Consider the following 18,812-nt stretch of genomic DNA (forward strand, 5'->3'; position numbering starts at 1 on the left):
CAGTCTACCAGATTAGTAAGGACAGTCGACCAGATTAGTGAGGACAGTCTACCAGGCTAGTGAGGACAGTCTACCAGATTAGTGAGGATAATCTACCAGATTGGTGAGGACAGTCTACCAGATTTGTGAGGACAGTCTACCAGACTAGTAAGGACAGTCGACCAGATTAGTGAGGACAGTCTACCAGATTAGTGAGGACAGTCTACCAGATTAGTAAGGACAGTCGACCAGATTAGTGAGGACAGTCTACCAGATTAGTGAGGACAGTCTACCAGGCTAGTGAGGACAGTCTACCAGGCTAGTGAGGACAGTCTACCAGATTAGTAAGGACAGTCAACCAGATTAGTGAGGACAGTCTACCAGGCTAGTGAGGACAGTCTACCAGATTAGTAAGGACAGTCGACCAGATTAGTGAGGACAGTCTACCAGGCTAGTGAGGACAGTCTACCAGATTAGTAAGGACAGTCGACCAGATTAGTGAGGACAGTCTACCAGATTAGTGAGGACAGTCTACCAGATTAGTGAGGACAGTCTACCAGGCTAGTGAGGACAGTCTACCAGATTAGTGAGGACAGTCTACCAGACTAGTAAGGACAGTCTACCAGATTAGTAAGGACAGTCGACCAGATTAGTGAGGACAGTCTACCAGGCTAGTGAGGACAGTCTACCAGATTAGTGAGGACAGTCGACCAGATTAGTGAGGACAGTCTACCAGATTAGTGAGGACAGTCTACCAGGCTAGTGAGGACAGTCTACCAGATTAGTGAGGACAGTCTACCAGACTAGTAAGGACAGTCTACCAGATTAGTAAGGACAGTCGACCAGATTAGTGAGGACAGTCTACCAGGCTAGTGAGGACAGTCTACCAGATTAGTGAGGACAGTCTACCAGATTAGTGAGGACAGTCTACCAGATTGGTGAGGACAGTCTACCAGGCTAGTGAGGACAGTCTACCAGATTACATATTAGTCGTGAGGGACAAAGACGGTCGAGGAAGAGGAACTACACTATATGTAAAATCTTACCTAAACCCCATCGAAATTCAGACTACATCATCTGCTCCTGTTGAACACTTGTGTGTTCAGATGAGCACAAGAAGCTTTCCAGACTTTACATACACGTTGTTTATAGACGCATCAGTCAGCCAGCAGATACTGACACTGTCATGTACGAGTCCTACAATGGGAAATACTGGATAAAGACTCAATCATTCTTTTGGGGGGATTTTGATCATCCAAGAATCAACTGGTAAACTACCCCAAGTGTAGAGAATGAATCCGCTAGACTTATGTACTTTGTCGAAGTCCATCTTCTCTACCTAGAGGTCAGAACGGACACCTTCTTAGAACATACAAACCTCCAACAGCCAGGATCGAACCCGGGACCCCTGTACGCGAGGCAGGAATGCTAACCGCTAGGATATGGGCCAGGCCCATATTGCCGGAACGTTTAACCTAGATTTCCAATAAATCGCTCCAGGGTAGAATGATCCCACAAGACTGGAGAATTTCGTTTAAGAATGCATTCTTTGATGTGCGTACAGCCATAAGGTAAGTCATATACTATTATGTGCCGTTAGAAACACGTAGAGTGTTTTATCTTTGTAATAAGTGTGGCAAAAACTTCCTTAAGAAATCCATATCAAATATATATATATATATATATATATATATATATATATATATATATATATATATATATATATATATATATATATATATATGTATTTACGAAATCTAAGTTCCGACTAGAGCGAAATTATTTCCTGACAAAATTTGATTGTGTTAGTAGATAGGAAACTGATAATAGATAAATAGATAAATAGATATGTAAGTAGAGACACTGAGAGACAGAGAGAGACAGAGAGAGAGATAGATAGATAGAATGGATAGATAGTTAGGATCATGACAGTTGTCAATCACGTGTCACTTGTGACGACATGAACACCTGTCATCTTGCCCTTTATAAAACCCGAGGGTCGACGTAACCCGGCACAGAGACGCCCCAGCCAGATCCAGCGTCAGTGGCTCCCTGTGGCACCACTCGCCCGAGCCAGCACCAGTTCCAGCAACCGCCCACCAGACAGACGTCAGCCACGTCTCCTCACCCTAGGTCATCCAAGATGCACCTCGCTGTGCTAGCGTTGGCTGTCTCCATACTGGTAAGACCAGAGAGGTGGTAAGCTCCCACCATGTACTAGGTTTAGTACTGATGGCCTTCCCTATGTATTAAGCTTGGTATTGATGGCTCTCACTATGTATAAAGTTTTGTGTTGGTGACCCCTTACCATACACTAACCTTGGTGCTGGTTGCTGTCTGTAGAATGAGCAGCAACCAGGATTAAAACCAACGTGAGCTGAGAATGGTTTAGGTCAGGACTAGAAAGAGACCTCGATCAGGTTCCCCTCGATGACCTGGCTGGTTGAGTGACTCTCCTTTCTATATTTAGGTTTCGTTGTCCTTCTCCACTTGTAACCTGACGTGTCACATGCCTCATGCAGCACCTCCACCAGTAAGGGATTCATTTCATGCTCATGTCTTGCATCGCTGTTGAGCGAAGGATTAACGAAGTTTCATTACGTAGGATTATGATATCCTTTTTCAGCATTTTGGAAAGTCTTGGTTTTTCGTTTGTTGAAAGAGGAAGTGAGGCGCATGACTTTATACAACTAAGAATTTCTAAATGAAATATATAGTTATCTTTTCATTTTTTTTATATAGACTTCTGTACTTCAAATATTATAATGATATACAAGATAACCTTTGAGTAAGTTTCTTTTTTCAAGAGTCTGGGAGGAATACTGATTATTTTGTGAAGGAGATGCGTGGTGTTAGATCGATGGGATGAGGAATAGGTGGGATGAGGTATGACCTATATCACTTCGATGGTCGGAGGCAGGTGGGAGATCGAGAAAGTAGGTGATTCTCTCCCCAAGGTTCTCCTCCTAATCCACTGTCACTGGCCAGACACTGATACATTTTGGCAAACCGGGAAATACCTGTCGTTGCACGAGAACAGTGGCGTAATCTGGCGAGGTAGTGTCGATGATGATGATGAACTTCCACAAATATTGTCATATTGTCATATACAAACACCTGGAATGGATGAAATCTCACACCACAACAGAATAGTGGAGTGTGTGTGCGTTTGTGTGCATCACTGTTACAGATTAACGTATTAACAATATCTATATAATCCTCTGGACTCGAAGTGCACGGTGGGGTGTAAGAAAAAGGACAACATCATCATCCACATACACTATATGGGATCTGATCCTGACACCTCTTCAGTGTCCTAAGACGTCCACTCCCCTGGAACTGACCCGACACGATGTTTCAACAGTCAGGTGTACTATAAACAGCAGGGACTAGACTCCATGCTATATCTATACAGCGAGACTGACTCTATATAACCTTTTCCTGATGACCTGTGGCTCAGTATGAGACATCCTCTATGATACACTTTCTAATCGATTGGTCTCTGTGGAGTGTAGGTAACAGTGTCGTGCCTGCAGTATAACACAGTTTTATCGTACAACATGGCGTCTTATATACGTTAAACCCTAACAGTTTTATGTCATCCTTCCAGTGTGTGTGGAGCAGCAGCGAGGCCAAAGTCATCAACGTGGACAGGTTAGTCGCGATGACTTTATCTATATTTCGTGAACAAAAGGTAAGTCTTCTGCTGATTCTAAGGCGCCGCCTCACTTTACCCCAGGAGCAGGATAAGCAGCAGGGGTCTGCTTCCTTCCTTGCGTCACCTGAGGTTATGACTACCGACACACAGTCAGGTCATTTACTGTCCTTATTTAGCTTTTCCAGGTTTCACACACACACACACACACACACACACACACACACATCAGTTGAGCACACTACCTACAGAAGAAGTAATGTACGAAGAGTAAAGATGTTATAATAGCACAGGTGAAATAGATCAAAGTTCATTGACAGAAAAAAAGGTATATAAGGAACTGTCCCCACGTATTAGTGAAATCCGCTCAGAAGCCGAAGTCGGAGGTCTGTCGCCCGCCACCTTCATGCAATGTGATGACGGTACGTGCAGCCACAATCCATTATTTCCTCACCCCTATAACGAAGGAGGAAGTCGAAGCCAAGGTTCCAGAAAGAGCTACGCTCATGTGTTTGGTATAGGGACACTGTGTTGAGGTGTGTGTGTGTGTGTGTGTGTGCGATCCATCGTCATCGAGAGCGACGGCCAAACTAGTGAAGTAGCATAATGTCCGTTCTTTTAGACATTTCTTAAACCCTGGCTTCGAATTATCTCATCCAGCCAGGCCTCCCCAGGCAAGGAAGGGAGGTAAAGAAACTACGGATTATAACTGTATCAATGAACATAAACTACTTTAGGATTACATATATATATATATATATATATATATATATATATATATATATATATATATATATATATATATATATATATATATATTCAACAGACGTTATCAAGTCTCTTCAAGATATTCATATTTTCTTTTGTGGAGGGAGAGGAAAACTCGCCTTCACGAACGGATCAGTCATGCACCTGGCAATCATGTACGTAACTACACTATTCCCGGTCATTACAGGGCCTTCGAGTTAGTTCCTAATCGCTCGCAGATCTATGTTGAACCCAAGGGATACGACATCCATATTCAACCCAAAGACGGTGATCCAGATGCTTATACTGAAAGAAAGGAAGGTGAGATTTTTATGGTGAAGTTTTTCCTGTATATCCTAGTATTCTGTTCTGGACCTTACCTTGCAGGGACAATAATAACATTCCAATATTAACTTGTAAATGTCGTTCAGTTTGGTTATAATCATAAAAGTTATGTTGTCTGCAAGGAAACACATCATCAGTCTTGCTTGATCTTAACCAATCATCTTCACAAAGATTTATACTCAGTGAGTGAGTCCTCACATCGAATTCTCCCACCTCCACTTCTGCATGATCTTGAAATGTCCTAATCTTTTTCATGCCAAGATCTCTCTCCCCATCTCAAGTCTATTGTAGTAGCATCTTTAGCATTCGTCAAACCTTGTCATAAAAAACAAAAACAAAAACAAAAATTACTTTTTCAACTACATTACAGAAGCGACGGAGTGCACTTCGTACAATGTGGCTCCCGGCGACGTCTTTATCATCAAATCGGAAGGTTTCCCAAAGGAGAAGTACCCTAATAAGGAGAAATGCATCAGGAACTTCATAGTAAGTGTCTCGAGATTTAAACTCTGGATTACGTACGTTACAAACTAACTAACTCTTAATACCATGGGCTTCACTGCTGTAACGTCGAGGGAAGTGGCTCCTAGCGTTGTTTAGCTACGTCACTCCCTCCCTCTAAGGCCTCAGTGTAAGGCAGAACATAACCCTACCTTAAATGACGACACTATTATTTTCTCTTTTATAAAATCTCTCTATTTCCATACTGCTAAATCCTGCCTGAATAATGTAGCTTGGACAAAACCTTATGTGCCACAGAAGTGTTCTGAATAAACGAAATAACCCAGTTGGTTAAATACTGCCTTTTGTTCCTCGAAATGTATTTAACGTAACTCTGAATAGGCTTCACGTGTCTTTTTGTTGGTGGGTTCCATGAAACCCAGGGTTGGAACCACTAGCCTAGCAAGTTATCACTCTATAAAGCATTTGAAAACGGAATAATCATTTTCAGAAATTTGATTATATTGATGATTTAATGTACTTAAGAGCATCTTCGACCAGTCCTAGAATATCAGAAAATCATGTCCTCTTGAACGACAAACAATTTCCTCTAAAGATATATATCAAAGAGAGAATGATGTGGTCTCTCTCTCAGGCTAACCCAGAGGCTGTATTTACCGTTGAGTGCCCAGTCTTCAAGCTCAAGAAGAGTCCTGAGTGTGAATTAGACTTCCTTAGGATCAAGTTCAAAGATGGAGAGAAGAACAGGTAATGTCTTATGGAGGAAGGTAACATTTCTTGTTTTTCTTGTGTAGCTCAGTGCAGTGTACTTCCTAGGGGAAGAGGGGGCGGGTGATGGGTAACTGGTGAACCCAGTAATGACAGCAGTTATAGACACTTATGGGTCAGCACAATGTAACGGTAGCGATATGTGTACCTGGAGACTTTAATGATTCGAAGAATAAGATTCTTACTTTTCCCTGCTCCATGCTGTAATTTGAATATGGAAGATTCTAATCTAGACAAATGATAAGACATATTGAGACATCTCTGTTGAAACTTAAAGTCTGGCAAGGCAGCAGTTCGTAATACAGGCGGGGCAGACAACACACATACTCTTAACAGTGCATTGTGCCCTAACATAGCTGGTGCCTAACATAGCTGGTGCTTTATCTTAGGTTCTGCGGAAAGACTTTCATCACGCAGACTGGCACGACTGATGAACTGACAATCAAGTTCCAAACAGACAAGAAGAAGAGGGACATTGGCTTCAAGTGCAAAGTGACCGTCACAAGTGAGTTGCTCTTGTACACAGTCCACCACCACCTGCGTCGTGTTGTCCATTAACTGAATACTTTACCGATCATGACCAGACACGATTGCTTTTAAGGCTCATACCCTTTCTATTGTTACATTCACCTGACTGCTGGAATTACGACGTTATCGATGCATTGTATAAAACGCCATTTCTACCTTTCATGTTTTTTTTTTTTCTGAAATCACTTTGCGTAGTTTGACGTGATGAAAGCTGAAGGAGTGTTTACAAATCTGAATGAATAGCCTTGCACGGGTTCCTTGCAACGAGGGAATTCATTCTATGACGAAATGATGCATCTTCTTGCAGACATCTAAACATTTTTTATTTATTTTTGAGAATTGTGTGTATGAGATCAACTGTTGTTTGTTTCAGGTATCCCGACTACCACACCTACGATTCCTACAACTCCTCCGCCTACAACTACGGTTCCACCTACGACTACCCCGCCTCCACCACCTACGACTACCCCACCTCCACCACCTCCGACCAATCCTCCTTGTACCAACCCACCTACTTCGAGTACGCTTCCTGCAGGTACTACGGCTGCTCCTTGTACCGTTCCTCCCACGGTTCCTCCGACAACCCCAGCCCCGACTACCCCAGCCCCGACTACTCCAGCCCCGACTACCATTCCTCCTACTACCACCAGCCCGACCGGCCACTGCGGTAAGTACTGATAAAACGCCACTGAACTTTTATGGTTTTATTAGTTTAGGAAGAAAAGAGAGAGAAAACAAAACCAAAACAGAAAACTCAAACATCATAACGATAGATAACATCATCCAAATACAGAATGATAAATAGCATAATCCAAATAAAATAAATAATATAACCCAAATACAAAATAAATAACATAATCCAAATACAAAATAAATAGCATAATCCAAATACAAAATAAATAACATAATCCAAATACAAAATAAATAGCATAATCCAAATACAAAATAGATAACATAATCCAAATACAAAATTAATAACATAATCCAAATACAAAATAAATAACATAATCCAAATACAAAATAAATAACATAATCCAAATACAAAATAAATAGCATAATCCAAAAACAACCCAGAGGTTGGAACACCCAAGACTGCACCAGTCCTCTGGTTGGTGCAGTCTTGGGTGTTCCAACCTCTGGGTTGTTTTGGTGGGATGACTCATGTTGTGGCTTAGTCTTGTGTTGTAGCTGCCTCAAATAACATAATCCAAATACAAAATAAATAGCATAATCCAAATACAAAATAGATAGCATAATCCAAATACAAAATAAATAACATAATCCAAATACAAAATAAATAACATAATCCAAATACAAAATAGATAGCATATTCCAAATACAAAATAAATAACATAATCCAAATACAAAATAAATAGCATAATCCAAATACAAAATAAATAACATAATCCAAGTACAAAATAAATAACATAATCCAAATTCAAAATAGATAGCATAATCCAAATACAAAATAAATAACATAATCCAAATACAAAATAAATAGCATAATCCAAATACAAAATAAATAACATAATCCAAATACAAAATAAATAGCATAATCCAAATACAAAATAGATAGCATAATCCAAATACAAAATAAATAACATAATCCAAATACAAAATAAATAACATAATCCAAATACAAAATAGATAGCATAATCCAAATACAAAATAAATAACATAATCAAAATACAGAATAAATAACATAATCCAAATACAAAATAAATAGCATAATCCAAATACAAAATAAATAACATAATCCAAATACAGAATAAATAACATAATGCAAATACTAGGGAAAGATGTGTCATCAGAAGGATATGAGATATAGAAATATATTTCACGTAGCTCAAACAGATAAAAAAAAAATGATCACAATATAATCCCATAAATCATTATACTCTTCCTTAACTGTAGACAATATTCCTGGCTCATGTTATGTTTCTGCTGGCATAACAACTGAATTCATCAAGTGAGTATATGGGCTCTTTTTTTTCTCTTTTTTTCTTTCTATCTGACGTTTGTACTAAATGATGACATAAATGTGGTGTGTGTGTGCTTTACAGAGTGTGGGAAGGTGAACCGGGCGACACGCATTGTTGGCGGAGTGAAGACAGAGGTGCACGAGTACCCGTGGCATGTAGGTCTGGTGTCTGCTCCCGGCACTGCGCCGTTCTGCGGAGCTTCCATCATCAACAGCAAGTGGATCATGACCGCTGCCCACTGTGTTGAAGAGTGAGTCATAGGCTTGGGGTTTCTTTCTTTCTTTCTTTCTTTCTTTCTTTCTTTCTTTCTTAGTCACTAGGCCTCTCGTCCCTTAACTGTCGACACGCCTCACCAGGAAGCTCCCTTATAAGTGTGTGATCACTACCCTAAAACCTCCCATCATCAATTCTCTCTCTCTCTCTCTCTCTCTCTCTCTCTCTCTCTCTCTCTCTCTCTCTCTCTCTCTCTCTCTCTCTCTCTCTCTCTCTCTCTCTCTCTCTCTCTCTCTCTCTCTCTCTCTCTCTCTCTCTCTCCCTCAGCAAAGAAAACAGTGATGACTGGGAGAAGGAAACGGAGAAGAGATAAACGATTATTAATGTCTAAGAGAATGGATAATGGATAGATTTGTAGAAAATCTTATCTTTTAAGCCAAATTCTTCCGTGTTAGTCTTCTCCTTACCTCGTCACAACTTTACACTCAACTTTATACCATATGGTGATGAACGCCTTTTTAACTCCAGCATTTCAGTTTCAGTGAAACTCCAAACATTATTACAGTCATAGTTGGCATCTTCTCCAGCCTCTGTTGTCATAATCTGTGATGCAGTCCATCCCGCTGGTAATGTATTTTTTTTTTTTACCTCAGGGGTTCAAAGATCAAAATAGAACATTAGACCACATCCTTCATTTGAATGTCACCCCTTGTGCACTGAGTCACACCCACACCTAGACCCTGTAAAAGTCTTGCTTTGTGTTGTCCTCTCTAGCATTCCTCAATCATTCACTTCTTGGTCTTGGACTTACAGAAACACTGCATTGTTTTGTCTGGCTAAATTTCGGATGTCCTTAATTTTCATAATCTTTAACGTAAAGGTTCTTTAGCAAAATTATACAATAATACTCTTCTACTTCTTGAGATGGGATGTGTTCGCCACAAGCATGCGTACGAGCCTTAAAAAATGCAGAAAATTCTTGTTTTTAGTTACTTTGGTTTTAGAGATGAGGAAGTTCCACAGGTCATCAAGTATCATCCTTTGTCAATTTTCAGCTTGGGCCCCGGCGACTTTTTGGCACTGATCGGTGACCACAAGTGGCACGTCTTATCTGAGACCCCCGTTACGGATTTCCTCGACATCGAGGAGGTAAATGCCGGAGTTGATTTCATTATATCTAAGTGCAAGATTCCGTCCACTGGAGGTGAATTCACCCAGTCGAGGAGGAGGGAGGAACATGGGTTAATCTATCGAGTGTCGTCTCTTCGGTGTGTTGATGATGATCTACAATGATAAGTACACTTTCTATAACCTTGATAGCGCAGAGGTGATATCGCTCCCTGGCTTTGGTCAAATGTTTTTTTTTTTTGAAACATGTTCACCCCAGAAGAAGCAGATGTCACAGTGACTTAGGATGGCATCAAAACACTGAAAAGAAAATCATTCCCCTGTAGTCTCCTCTAACATTGTCAGTCATACCCCCTCCCTTACATGACTTATTCCAAAGGTCGTCTTATATACCTGTGCCTCCATGTCTTCGGTCCCTGAACTTGTAATATACACATGGCAGCTCTTAAGGTGATAGCCATACATCACACGCACACCTGCACCCTAACTCTCATTAGTAAACCAAGGTTGCCATGAATACACATGTTGCTCTACTGTTGAAAACACCCAAAACTGCCTTATACAACTGCCACCTTGGGTCCAATGATTCTTAGGAGACTGATTGGACATCCTTTCCCTAGGTGATTGTGCACAATAAGTACGACAGCGGGACCTTCAACAATGACATCGCACTGCTGAAGGTGGTGAATCCCATCGTTTTTCCCAGCAACAATTTGATCGCCCCCGTCTGCCTACCGACGGATTCAGCCGAAAATTACAAAAACATTGAGGCCACAGTCACTGGCTGGGGCACTCTTACAGAAGGTCAGTCATTATTCAACTTATCGTCAGGTCAAACATATGTCAACATCTCTTCTACTTAATCATTAATCACCTTTTTCCTCAGATGAGCGACAGTTAGCGGATCATCTAACCAGTAATGTGTTTTCACTTCACTAGGTCATCATAGGTCAAGTCTTTCCCTAAAGTTAACAAGAGGTCAAAGTGCCTTTCAGGTCAGCAGCCAGCAAACTTCACTTTAGATCAATCATGTGTCAGCCAATGCTCATCTTAGTCACATGGGAAGTCATTCCTTACAAAAGTCATATACCAACACCTCTGCAGGCTAGTCATGGATCAATCTCTCGTCTTAGTCCTAGGTCAGATTCTCCTCAGGTCATAGACCAGTTAGGGGTCTTCTTATGTCAGTAATTGGTGATTCCCTTCTCATGCTCGTCAAAAGCCAGAATCTCCTCAGGTTAAGTGCAGCTCTGGCTATTCTCATGTAAATCGTTAATATCTTGAACCTTTCTAATGTTCCAAGTAACGCTTAGATTATCCTTTCCTTACGTCATTCCTGGGCAAGCAGTTCATCATCTTTCGGTTGGTATATTCTCACTTTCTTTATGAATTGTCATAGTATGTGATCTGCCTCTCCATCATCCTCTCACGTTATATACAGATTCAGTTTCTCCCTCAAATACATCATGAATCGATCGAGGAAGAAAGCATCTCTCAAAGCTAAATATTGCCAGTACGTTGAATATCATATTCATATACATTCACATTGAACCTATTTTTCCAGCCTACGTTATTCATATTCATAGATATTCGTATTGTATGTATTTTCCAGCCACCATTATTTCGCTGGGTATGTTATATGCCAGTAAGGAAGCTAACACACTCACACTGCATACCAGTAAGGCAATTGTAAGTCTGCCTTCCTCATCTAAAGAAGAGAGTGATGCTAATGATATCTGTATTGACTGTGGCAGGTGGTCTGCAGCCAAATCAGTTGCGGGAGGTGACGGTGATGACAATGACGAACGGCAAGTGCAAGGACAAGTACGGGACCAGTGCCATAACTTCTAACATGATCTGTGCTGGCGTGAGTGAAGGCGGCAAGGACTCCTGCCAGGTACATACATACATGTCGTCCTCCTCATACGTCCCTGGTGTTCATTTCGCTCTCTCTCTATCTCTCTCTCTCTCTCTCTCTCTCTCTCTCTCTCTCTCTCTCTCTCTCTCTCTCTCTCTCTCATATGGGACAGTATACTGCCTCAGTATCATGGTATAGACATCGATATATTTGTGTGTCACAGTGACCCAATGGTTACTGCCAAAGACAGCAGCCCCTATGTTGACGATAGATCGAGAGACGCGTGTTGCTGTAGTTTTTAAAAAAGAACCTGTCGTATCCCAATAGACAGTAGTCCGATATTTATGGAATATTCTTCACACGTGTTGCTCGAAAGTTCAGCGGTCGCTTAGCCACTGATAACGAACGGGGTCGACCTTTCATGTCATATTGATACGTCCTGTCCCTTGCAGGGAGATTCTGGTGGACCTTTGGTCACAGCTGGCGACGTCAGCGAGGCCTTTATGGTCCAGATTGGCGTAGTGTCCTGGGGTACTGGTTGCGCCCGCCCCAACTACCCCGGTGTCTACACCAGAGTTACCAGTAAGTCATACATGTGTTTTCAATGTGTGTCATTTATCATTTCTCAAAGACAGATATAAAATAAATCTTGTGATACCACTGACAAACACGTTTTGGAAAGTGCCATTTAATGTGTTAGGTCTCCATGAACCAGAGCCCTCAGTACTAAATAGACACACACACTCACACACACACACACACACACACACACACACACACACACACACACACACACACACACACACACACACGCATATCATCGTCACCGATGATATATACATATACATATATATATATATATATATATATATATATATATATATATATATATATATATATATATATATATATATATATATATATATATATATATATATATATATATATGTGTGTGTGTGTGTGTGTATGATGTGATTATTACACGAAAGTGCACTTGGGAACTTATCGTGATTCATTTTCCCCGTGGACTCATAGGAATATATATATATATATATATATATATATATATATATATATATATATATATATATATATATATATATATATATATATATAATACCTTTTAAGGACATTATTATTGATACAATCAACTGTAACACTTACGAAAGCATAGCAATATCCTCACTGATCATGTTTGCTTCTCCGCAGGGTACTTGGACTGGATCGCAGAGATAACCGTAGGGTCGATCTTCTGTCCTCCGTCCATGTAAGTATGAGAGCAGCGTCATCCAGGGCTGTGCCACACGTTAAAGGACCTCGTCAGCGTGAGGAGAACGTTTCACTGCCAAAGATTAGCGCCTTCCCCTGCCGATGATTCAAAGATTGGCTAGGAAAGCTCATGATTATTTTGGTTGTTTTACTTCTTGTGTTCACCTCACGGAAATCATTTTGTATTGCATATTTAAAAAATACTAAATAAAGATGACTTGCACGATTATCTTCTGTGTATTACATGACTGAACACTGGCCTAAGTATACGTATTTCATTTATCAATCTACTGGTTTATCATACATATTCGCCATTTCCCGCGGTAGCGAGGTAGCGTTAAGAACAGAGGACTGAGCCTTACAGGAAATATCCTCACTTGGGCCCCCTTCTCTGTTCCTTCTTTTGGAAAATTAAAAACGGGAGGGGAGGATTTCCAGGCCCCCCACTCCCTCCGCTTTTAGTCGCCTTTTACGACACGCAGGGAATACGTCCACTGTGCAAAGCACCAACCATTTTACAGGCATTATATACAACACACATTCACTCCCTTCATCGATAACATTAACACAAAAGCAACATACAAACTAAATGCCTTCACATCTTTAACTGAGACCAGATCTGGACAAGAAAAAGAACTACACAACATCCTCTACAAACAACTCATCCGCTCCACTCTAAACTACGCCTCACCTCCCTGGCCCCCCACCAACTCAAAGCAAATAGAACAAATCCGCAAACTACATAGGGCATTTAGAACTATTGATAACTACCTGGTTACCACAAACACCCAGCAACTACACGATAAGACGTAGATTCTCCCAATAGCGCCACCTCAACATGCTTGGTAATCATATCTATACAACACCAAAATCATTCCAACCAAAACATTCCATAACTAACAACCAACCATCCAGTAAAGATGGAAAGCTAACCTCCTACCTCACATTTCAGCAACCTCTACTCAGAGATTTGCCTTACCCCCAGCATATGTAACGCAAACCATACTGTACGCGCTTCAACTGCCCGACCAGCGATAAGCAACTAGCTCCCTAACTTAGTTTCAACTCTACCATATCAGATACACACACATCAAAAGCCACACTCCCTAGACAAACACGATTCACTCTTTCCTACCTACGCTCTGAACATCACCCATTCCCCGCGACACAATAAACATCGTTTCAACGTATTCGGAGGTCGTTTATGCCCAGGATACAACTGCCTAATCGAGACACCGAACGCTTACTACTCAATTACCCTTTATTCCCCCAACACAGAGCGCATACGTATCTCCACACAATAAGACCTTTGATCATATATATATATATATATATATATATATATATATATATATATATATATATATATATATATATATATATATATATATATATATATATATATATATTTTCCTATGAGTCCACGGGGAAAATGAAACACGAAAAGTTCCCAAGTGCACTTTCGTGTAATAATCACATCATCAGGGGAGACACAAGAGAGAAATATAACAGTCAGTTGATATACATCGAAGAGACGAAGCTCGGACGCCATTTGGTAAAATTCAAAATAGATAAGTGAATAAAGGTGAGAGAAAACATTTGAAACCGCTAGAGCACTTTATTCCTATATTTCAGCTCGGTGAATGATCTTCAGGTTAACCCTCTGACAGGCTGACAACAGAGTTCACAGGGCTTCCTATTCCTTTATAGATCATGCACGGGACCATGTGCATGACTGGTAACAGAATGACAGCTCCTTGTAACGGCACTGTATACGAATTTCACCCATGATAGAATTACCCAGTCTACATTCCATCGGTAAAATCATGTTACAAGTCTCTCTATATTTCTTATGAGGTTAAACTCAACAATATATCTGGTGATAAAAGGATCCTACGATGTGATTGAGGATCTCCGAGTGTAGCGGTTAGCTTTACTGACCATGACGCATTCACGGGCCGCCCGGGGGTCGAGCGCATAGGTTCGAGTCTTGGTTACGGTAGTCGTTCTACAGTCACCCCAGATGTTCATCCTCCCCTGGGGTTTGATGGGTAGGGATTTTCAAAGTATATATGGATCACTGGGAAGTGCCTGAGGACTGGTGGAATGCGTGTATAGTACCAGTGTATAAAGGCAAGGGAGATAACGATGAGTCTTCAAACTACAGAGATATAAGTTTGACGAGTGTACCTGGCAAGTTGTACGGAAGGGTAATGATTGAGAGGATGAAGTCATGTACAGAACGGCAAATCAAATTGGGGAGGTGCAGTATGGTTTCAGAAGTGGTAGAGGATGTGTGAATCAGGGGTCTGATTTAGAAAAATGTGTGTGAGAAGATATTTAGTAAAACAGATGGATTTGGATGTGTTATTTATGGATCTGGAGAAGGCATATCATTAGGTTGCTAGAGATGCGCTGTGGAAGGTCTTAAGAATGCATGGCGAGGGAGAAAAGCTGAGTAAAGCAATGAGAAGTTCTATCAAGGGTATAAGGCATCTGTACGAGTAGGAAGAGAGGATACTGAATGGTTGCAAGTGAAGGTTGGTCTACAGCAGGGATGTGCGATGTCACCATGGTTGTTCAGTTTGTTTACGGATGGGATGGTGAAGGAGGTAAATGCAAGAGTCGTGGAGAGAGGGGCGAGTATGTAGTCTGTGGGGATGAAAGGGCCTGGAAAGTGAGTCAGTTATAGTTTGCTAATGCTACAACAGTAATGGTAGATTCGAGTGAGAACAGCAGAAGCTGATGACTGAGATTGGAGGGGTGTGTGTGAAAGGAAAAAGTTGAAAGTGAATTTGAATAAAAGCAAGGTCATAAGGTTTTGCATGGGTAAGGGATAGAATAGTTGGGACGTGAGTTTAAATGTAGAAAAATTGGAGTAAGTGATGTCTAGGAATGAACATGGCAGGGAATGGAGCCAAGGAAGCGAATGTGAATCACAAAGTAGGAAAAGGGCCGAAGGTACCAGGAGCAATGAAGAATGTACGGAAAGGGAGAACGTTATCTCGGAGTGCAAACATGGGTTTGAAGAGTGTGCAGAAGAGGGTGGACATGCTAGCACTGAATTGTTTAAGGACTGTATGTGGTGTGAGCTGGTTTGATCGAGTAGGTAATGAAAGGGTAAGAGAAAGGTGTGGTAATAAAAAGAATGTGGTTGAGAGAGCAGAAGAGAGTGTGCTGGAATTATTTGAACATATGGAGAGAATGAGTGACGAAAGGTTGAAAGAGAGGATATATGTGTCAGAAATGGCGGGAACAAGGAAAACTGAGAGACAAAAATGGAAATGGAGGGATGGAGTGAAAAGGATTTCGAGCGATCGGGGCCTGAATATGAAGGAGAAAGAAAGATGTGAATGAGACAGAGTGCATACATGCACATATACGCACATAATATATATATATATATATATATATATATATATATATATATATATATATATATATATATATATATATATATATATATATATATATATATATATATATATATATATATATATATATATATATATATATATATATATATATATATATATATATATATATATATATATATCTTTTTTTTCTTTCATACTATTCGCCATCTCCCGCATTAGCGAGGTTGCGTTAAGAACAGAGGGCTGGCCCTTTGAGGGAATATCCTCACCTGGCCCCATCTCTGTCCCTTCTTTTGGAAAATTAAAAAAAAACCGAGATGGGAGGATTTCAAGCCCCCCGCTCCCTTCCCTTTTAGTCGCCTTCTACGACACGCAGGGAATACGTGGGAAGTATTCTTTCTCCCCTATCTCCAGGGATATATATATATATATATATATATATATATATATATATATATATATATATATATATATATATATATATATATATATATATATATATATATAATCAACATTTGTAGCATATATCAAAAAGTCACCTAATACTTTTCAACACCTACAGGTTTGGTGAAGTGATTGCTAAATATAGCAACACTTTAACCCATGGTGTAGCATGAGCTACACATTGACGTGTCTCTTATGATTTTCATATCATGCCCATAATTTGCACGCTTTCAGAAAATTACTCAAGCTTCAACAATTTCATATTCACGGTATCATTAGAATTTCATGCTCAAACGAATAACTTTTCAACTAATTTCGCAGGAATATTTGACTTAAATCATCGGACATCCGTGGGTAATGATGCAAAAACAGGCAAAGTATCACTGTCGTTAACTGAATCTCAAAGTTTCTCCTTTTTTTTTTCTTATCCTCTATACATTCCATTTCTCTCGTTTATTACTTTAGAACGCACAAAGTCTGGAAGTAACATCCACAAATGCTGATGGAGTTAGAAGAGAATGGTAAATAGCTGGAGTTCAAGGATCGTATAAGGGGAAAAAAAAAAAACACCCGATATTGTTGAGGATGTGGAAATGATGGTGACGAAAAGAGAGCACCTCACCTTCTCCGACCAGAGGGAAAGAGACGACGAAGGAGGAAGAACGACTGAGCTACCTCATAAGACGGATCCTTTAGTTTCAGAGTATCGTTGTTGGTGTCCCATTACGACAAAACATAATGTGAAGAGTAACTACGGATAAGAACATACTGATGTTGATATCAGATAATCTCCAGGTAAATTCTAATGATCCAGAACAAAATGTGCAATAGTAGCAATGAAGGAACAATCAGGGTGATTACTGATAATGGGAGATGTAGATTATAGACAGAGAGACTGAAGGGTTAGGAGGATTCGATTCCTATGGTGAAGGAGATCATGGAGGGACACATTCTTGGAGGATGAACAGGAAAATTTTCTTGACCAGCATCTCAGTGAGCATACTACTGCTATCAGAAGGAAGAGATAATTGTGCAAACCACAGAGAACTTAACATTTTCTCTGGTAAAATGGATTGGGAACTAGAGTTAATTCCTTACGAACCTGGGCATTCTGATGGAAGGTTCGGTGAAATATACAACGAAGGAATACAACGTAGGTAAGTACATTTAGCTTTAGATACAGTTGAAGGATGAAATCTGGTTTTTAGATTGGAACGAAATAGATGAGCAAGAATGGACGCAAGGTTGGAAGTTAACCGTTACCAGACGAGGTGTAGATGGGGCAAGACTGTGAGGGATGTTCTCTTGCCTGTCTCTAGAGAGCTGTGCTTGAGGAACCGTAGGTGAAGAGATTATAGAGAGGGTCACAGGTACAGTGATAGCCTTGGGGAAAAGTGAGTCAACCAGCTGAAAAAAAGAGAACCGAAAATACCTCTTCCGTCAAAAGGAAAGACAAACATAGCATCGTCGAATAGAAAAGGGAAAGAAATGTTGTAGGACAAACGTTTTTTTTTTTCTTTTTGACGTGCATTTGCCCAACGACTTTTCACTGAAAGACGAAGGATGAGCAAAACCTTTTTGACAAGAGAGCACCTTCCCCTCAGGAAGAACATATCTGCAATGATTTCACGACGAGAGAAGAGCTGTATGCTAGTTAAAGGAAGGATACGTCTCCATTCCCCACCACAATAACCATCTACAATACGCCCAGAAGAAACAGAAACACCACCCGAAGAGAGACGGTAACATTCTCCCCAAAAGGAAATGAAGAATAGATTTATAGTTAAGCCAATCAAAGAGCTTTTAGAAAGGGGACAGTTACAGTGGGATGTAGCCAGTCAAAGAGCTTTTAGAAAGGGGACAGTTACAGTGGGATGTAGCCAGTCAAAGAGCTTTTAGAAAGCGGACAGTTACACTGGGATGTAGCCAGTCAAAGAGCTTTTAGAAAGCGGACAGTTACACTGGGATGTAGCCAGTCAAAGAGCTTTTAGAAGGGGACAGTTACTCTGGGATGTAGTCAGTCAAAGAGCTTTTAGAAGGGGGACAGCTACAGTAGG

General features: G+C 40.5%; 1 protein-coding gene across 1 annotated transcript; it reads left to right on the plus strand.

Moving 5' to 3' along the window:
• Positions 1-1,994: 1,994 nt before the first annotated feature.
• On the plus strand, positions 1,995-13,163 carry LOC139753554 (uncharacterized). The gene is made up of 13 exons (XM_071670204.1): positions 1,995-2,161; positions 3,590-3,633; positions 4,590-4,702; positions 5,097-5,212; positions 5,823-5,935; positions 6,346-6,461; positions 6,858-7,151; positions 8,455-8,716; positions 9,735-9,828; positions 10,428-10,611; positions 11,562-11,704; positions 12,118-12,247; positions 12,875-13,163. The coding sequence occupies exons 1-13, from the start codon at positions 2,123-2,125 to the stop codon at positions 12,934-12,936; spliced, it is 1,710 nt and encodes a 569-aa protein (XP_071526305.1). The 5' UTR covers positions 1,995-2,122; the 3' UTR covers positions 12,937-13,163.
• The last annotated feature ends 5,649 nt before the right edge of the window (positions 13,164-18,812 follow it).

The sequence above is a fragment of the Panulirus ornatus genome, chromosome 14 (assembly GCF_036320965.1).
Source record: "Panulirus ornatus isolate Po-2019 chromosome 14, ASM3632096v1, whole genome shotgun sequence".
In the NCBI taxonomy this organism is placed as follows: Eukaryota; Metazoa; Arthropoda; class Malacostraca; order Decapoda; family Palinuridae; genus Panulirus; species Panulirus ornatus.

Bases quoted from the DNA above. Each gene is read 5' to 3' on its own strand.
- LOC139753554 (XM_071670204.1), top strand. From the start codon at position 2,123: ATGCACCTCGCTGTGCTAGCGTTGGCTGTCTCCATACTG. The intron at 5,936-6,345 runs GTAATGTCTTAT...GCTTTATCTTAG, and splicing joins AAAGATGGAGAGAAGAACAG to GTTCTGCGGAAAGACTTTCA. The intron at 11,705-12,117 runs GTACATACATAC...TGTCCCTTGCAG, and splicing joins GCGGCAAGGACTCCTGCCAG to GGAGATTCTGGTGGACCTTT.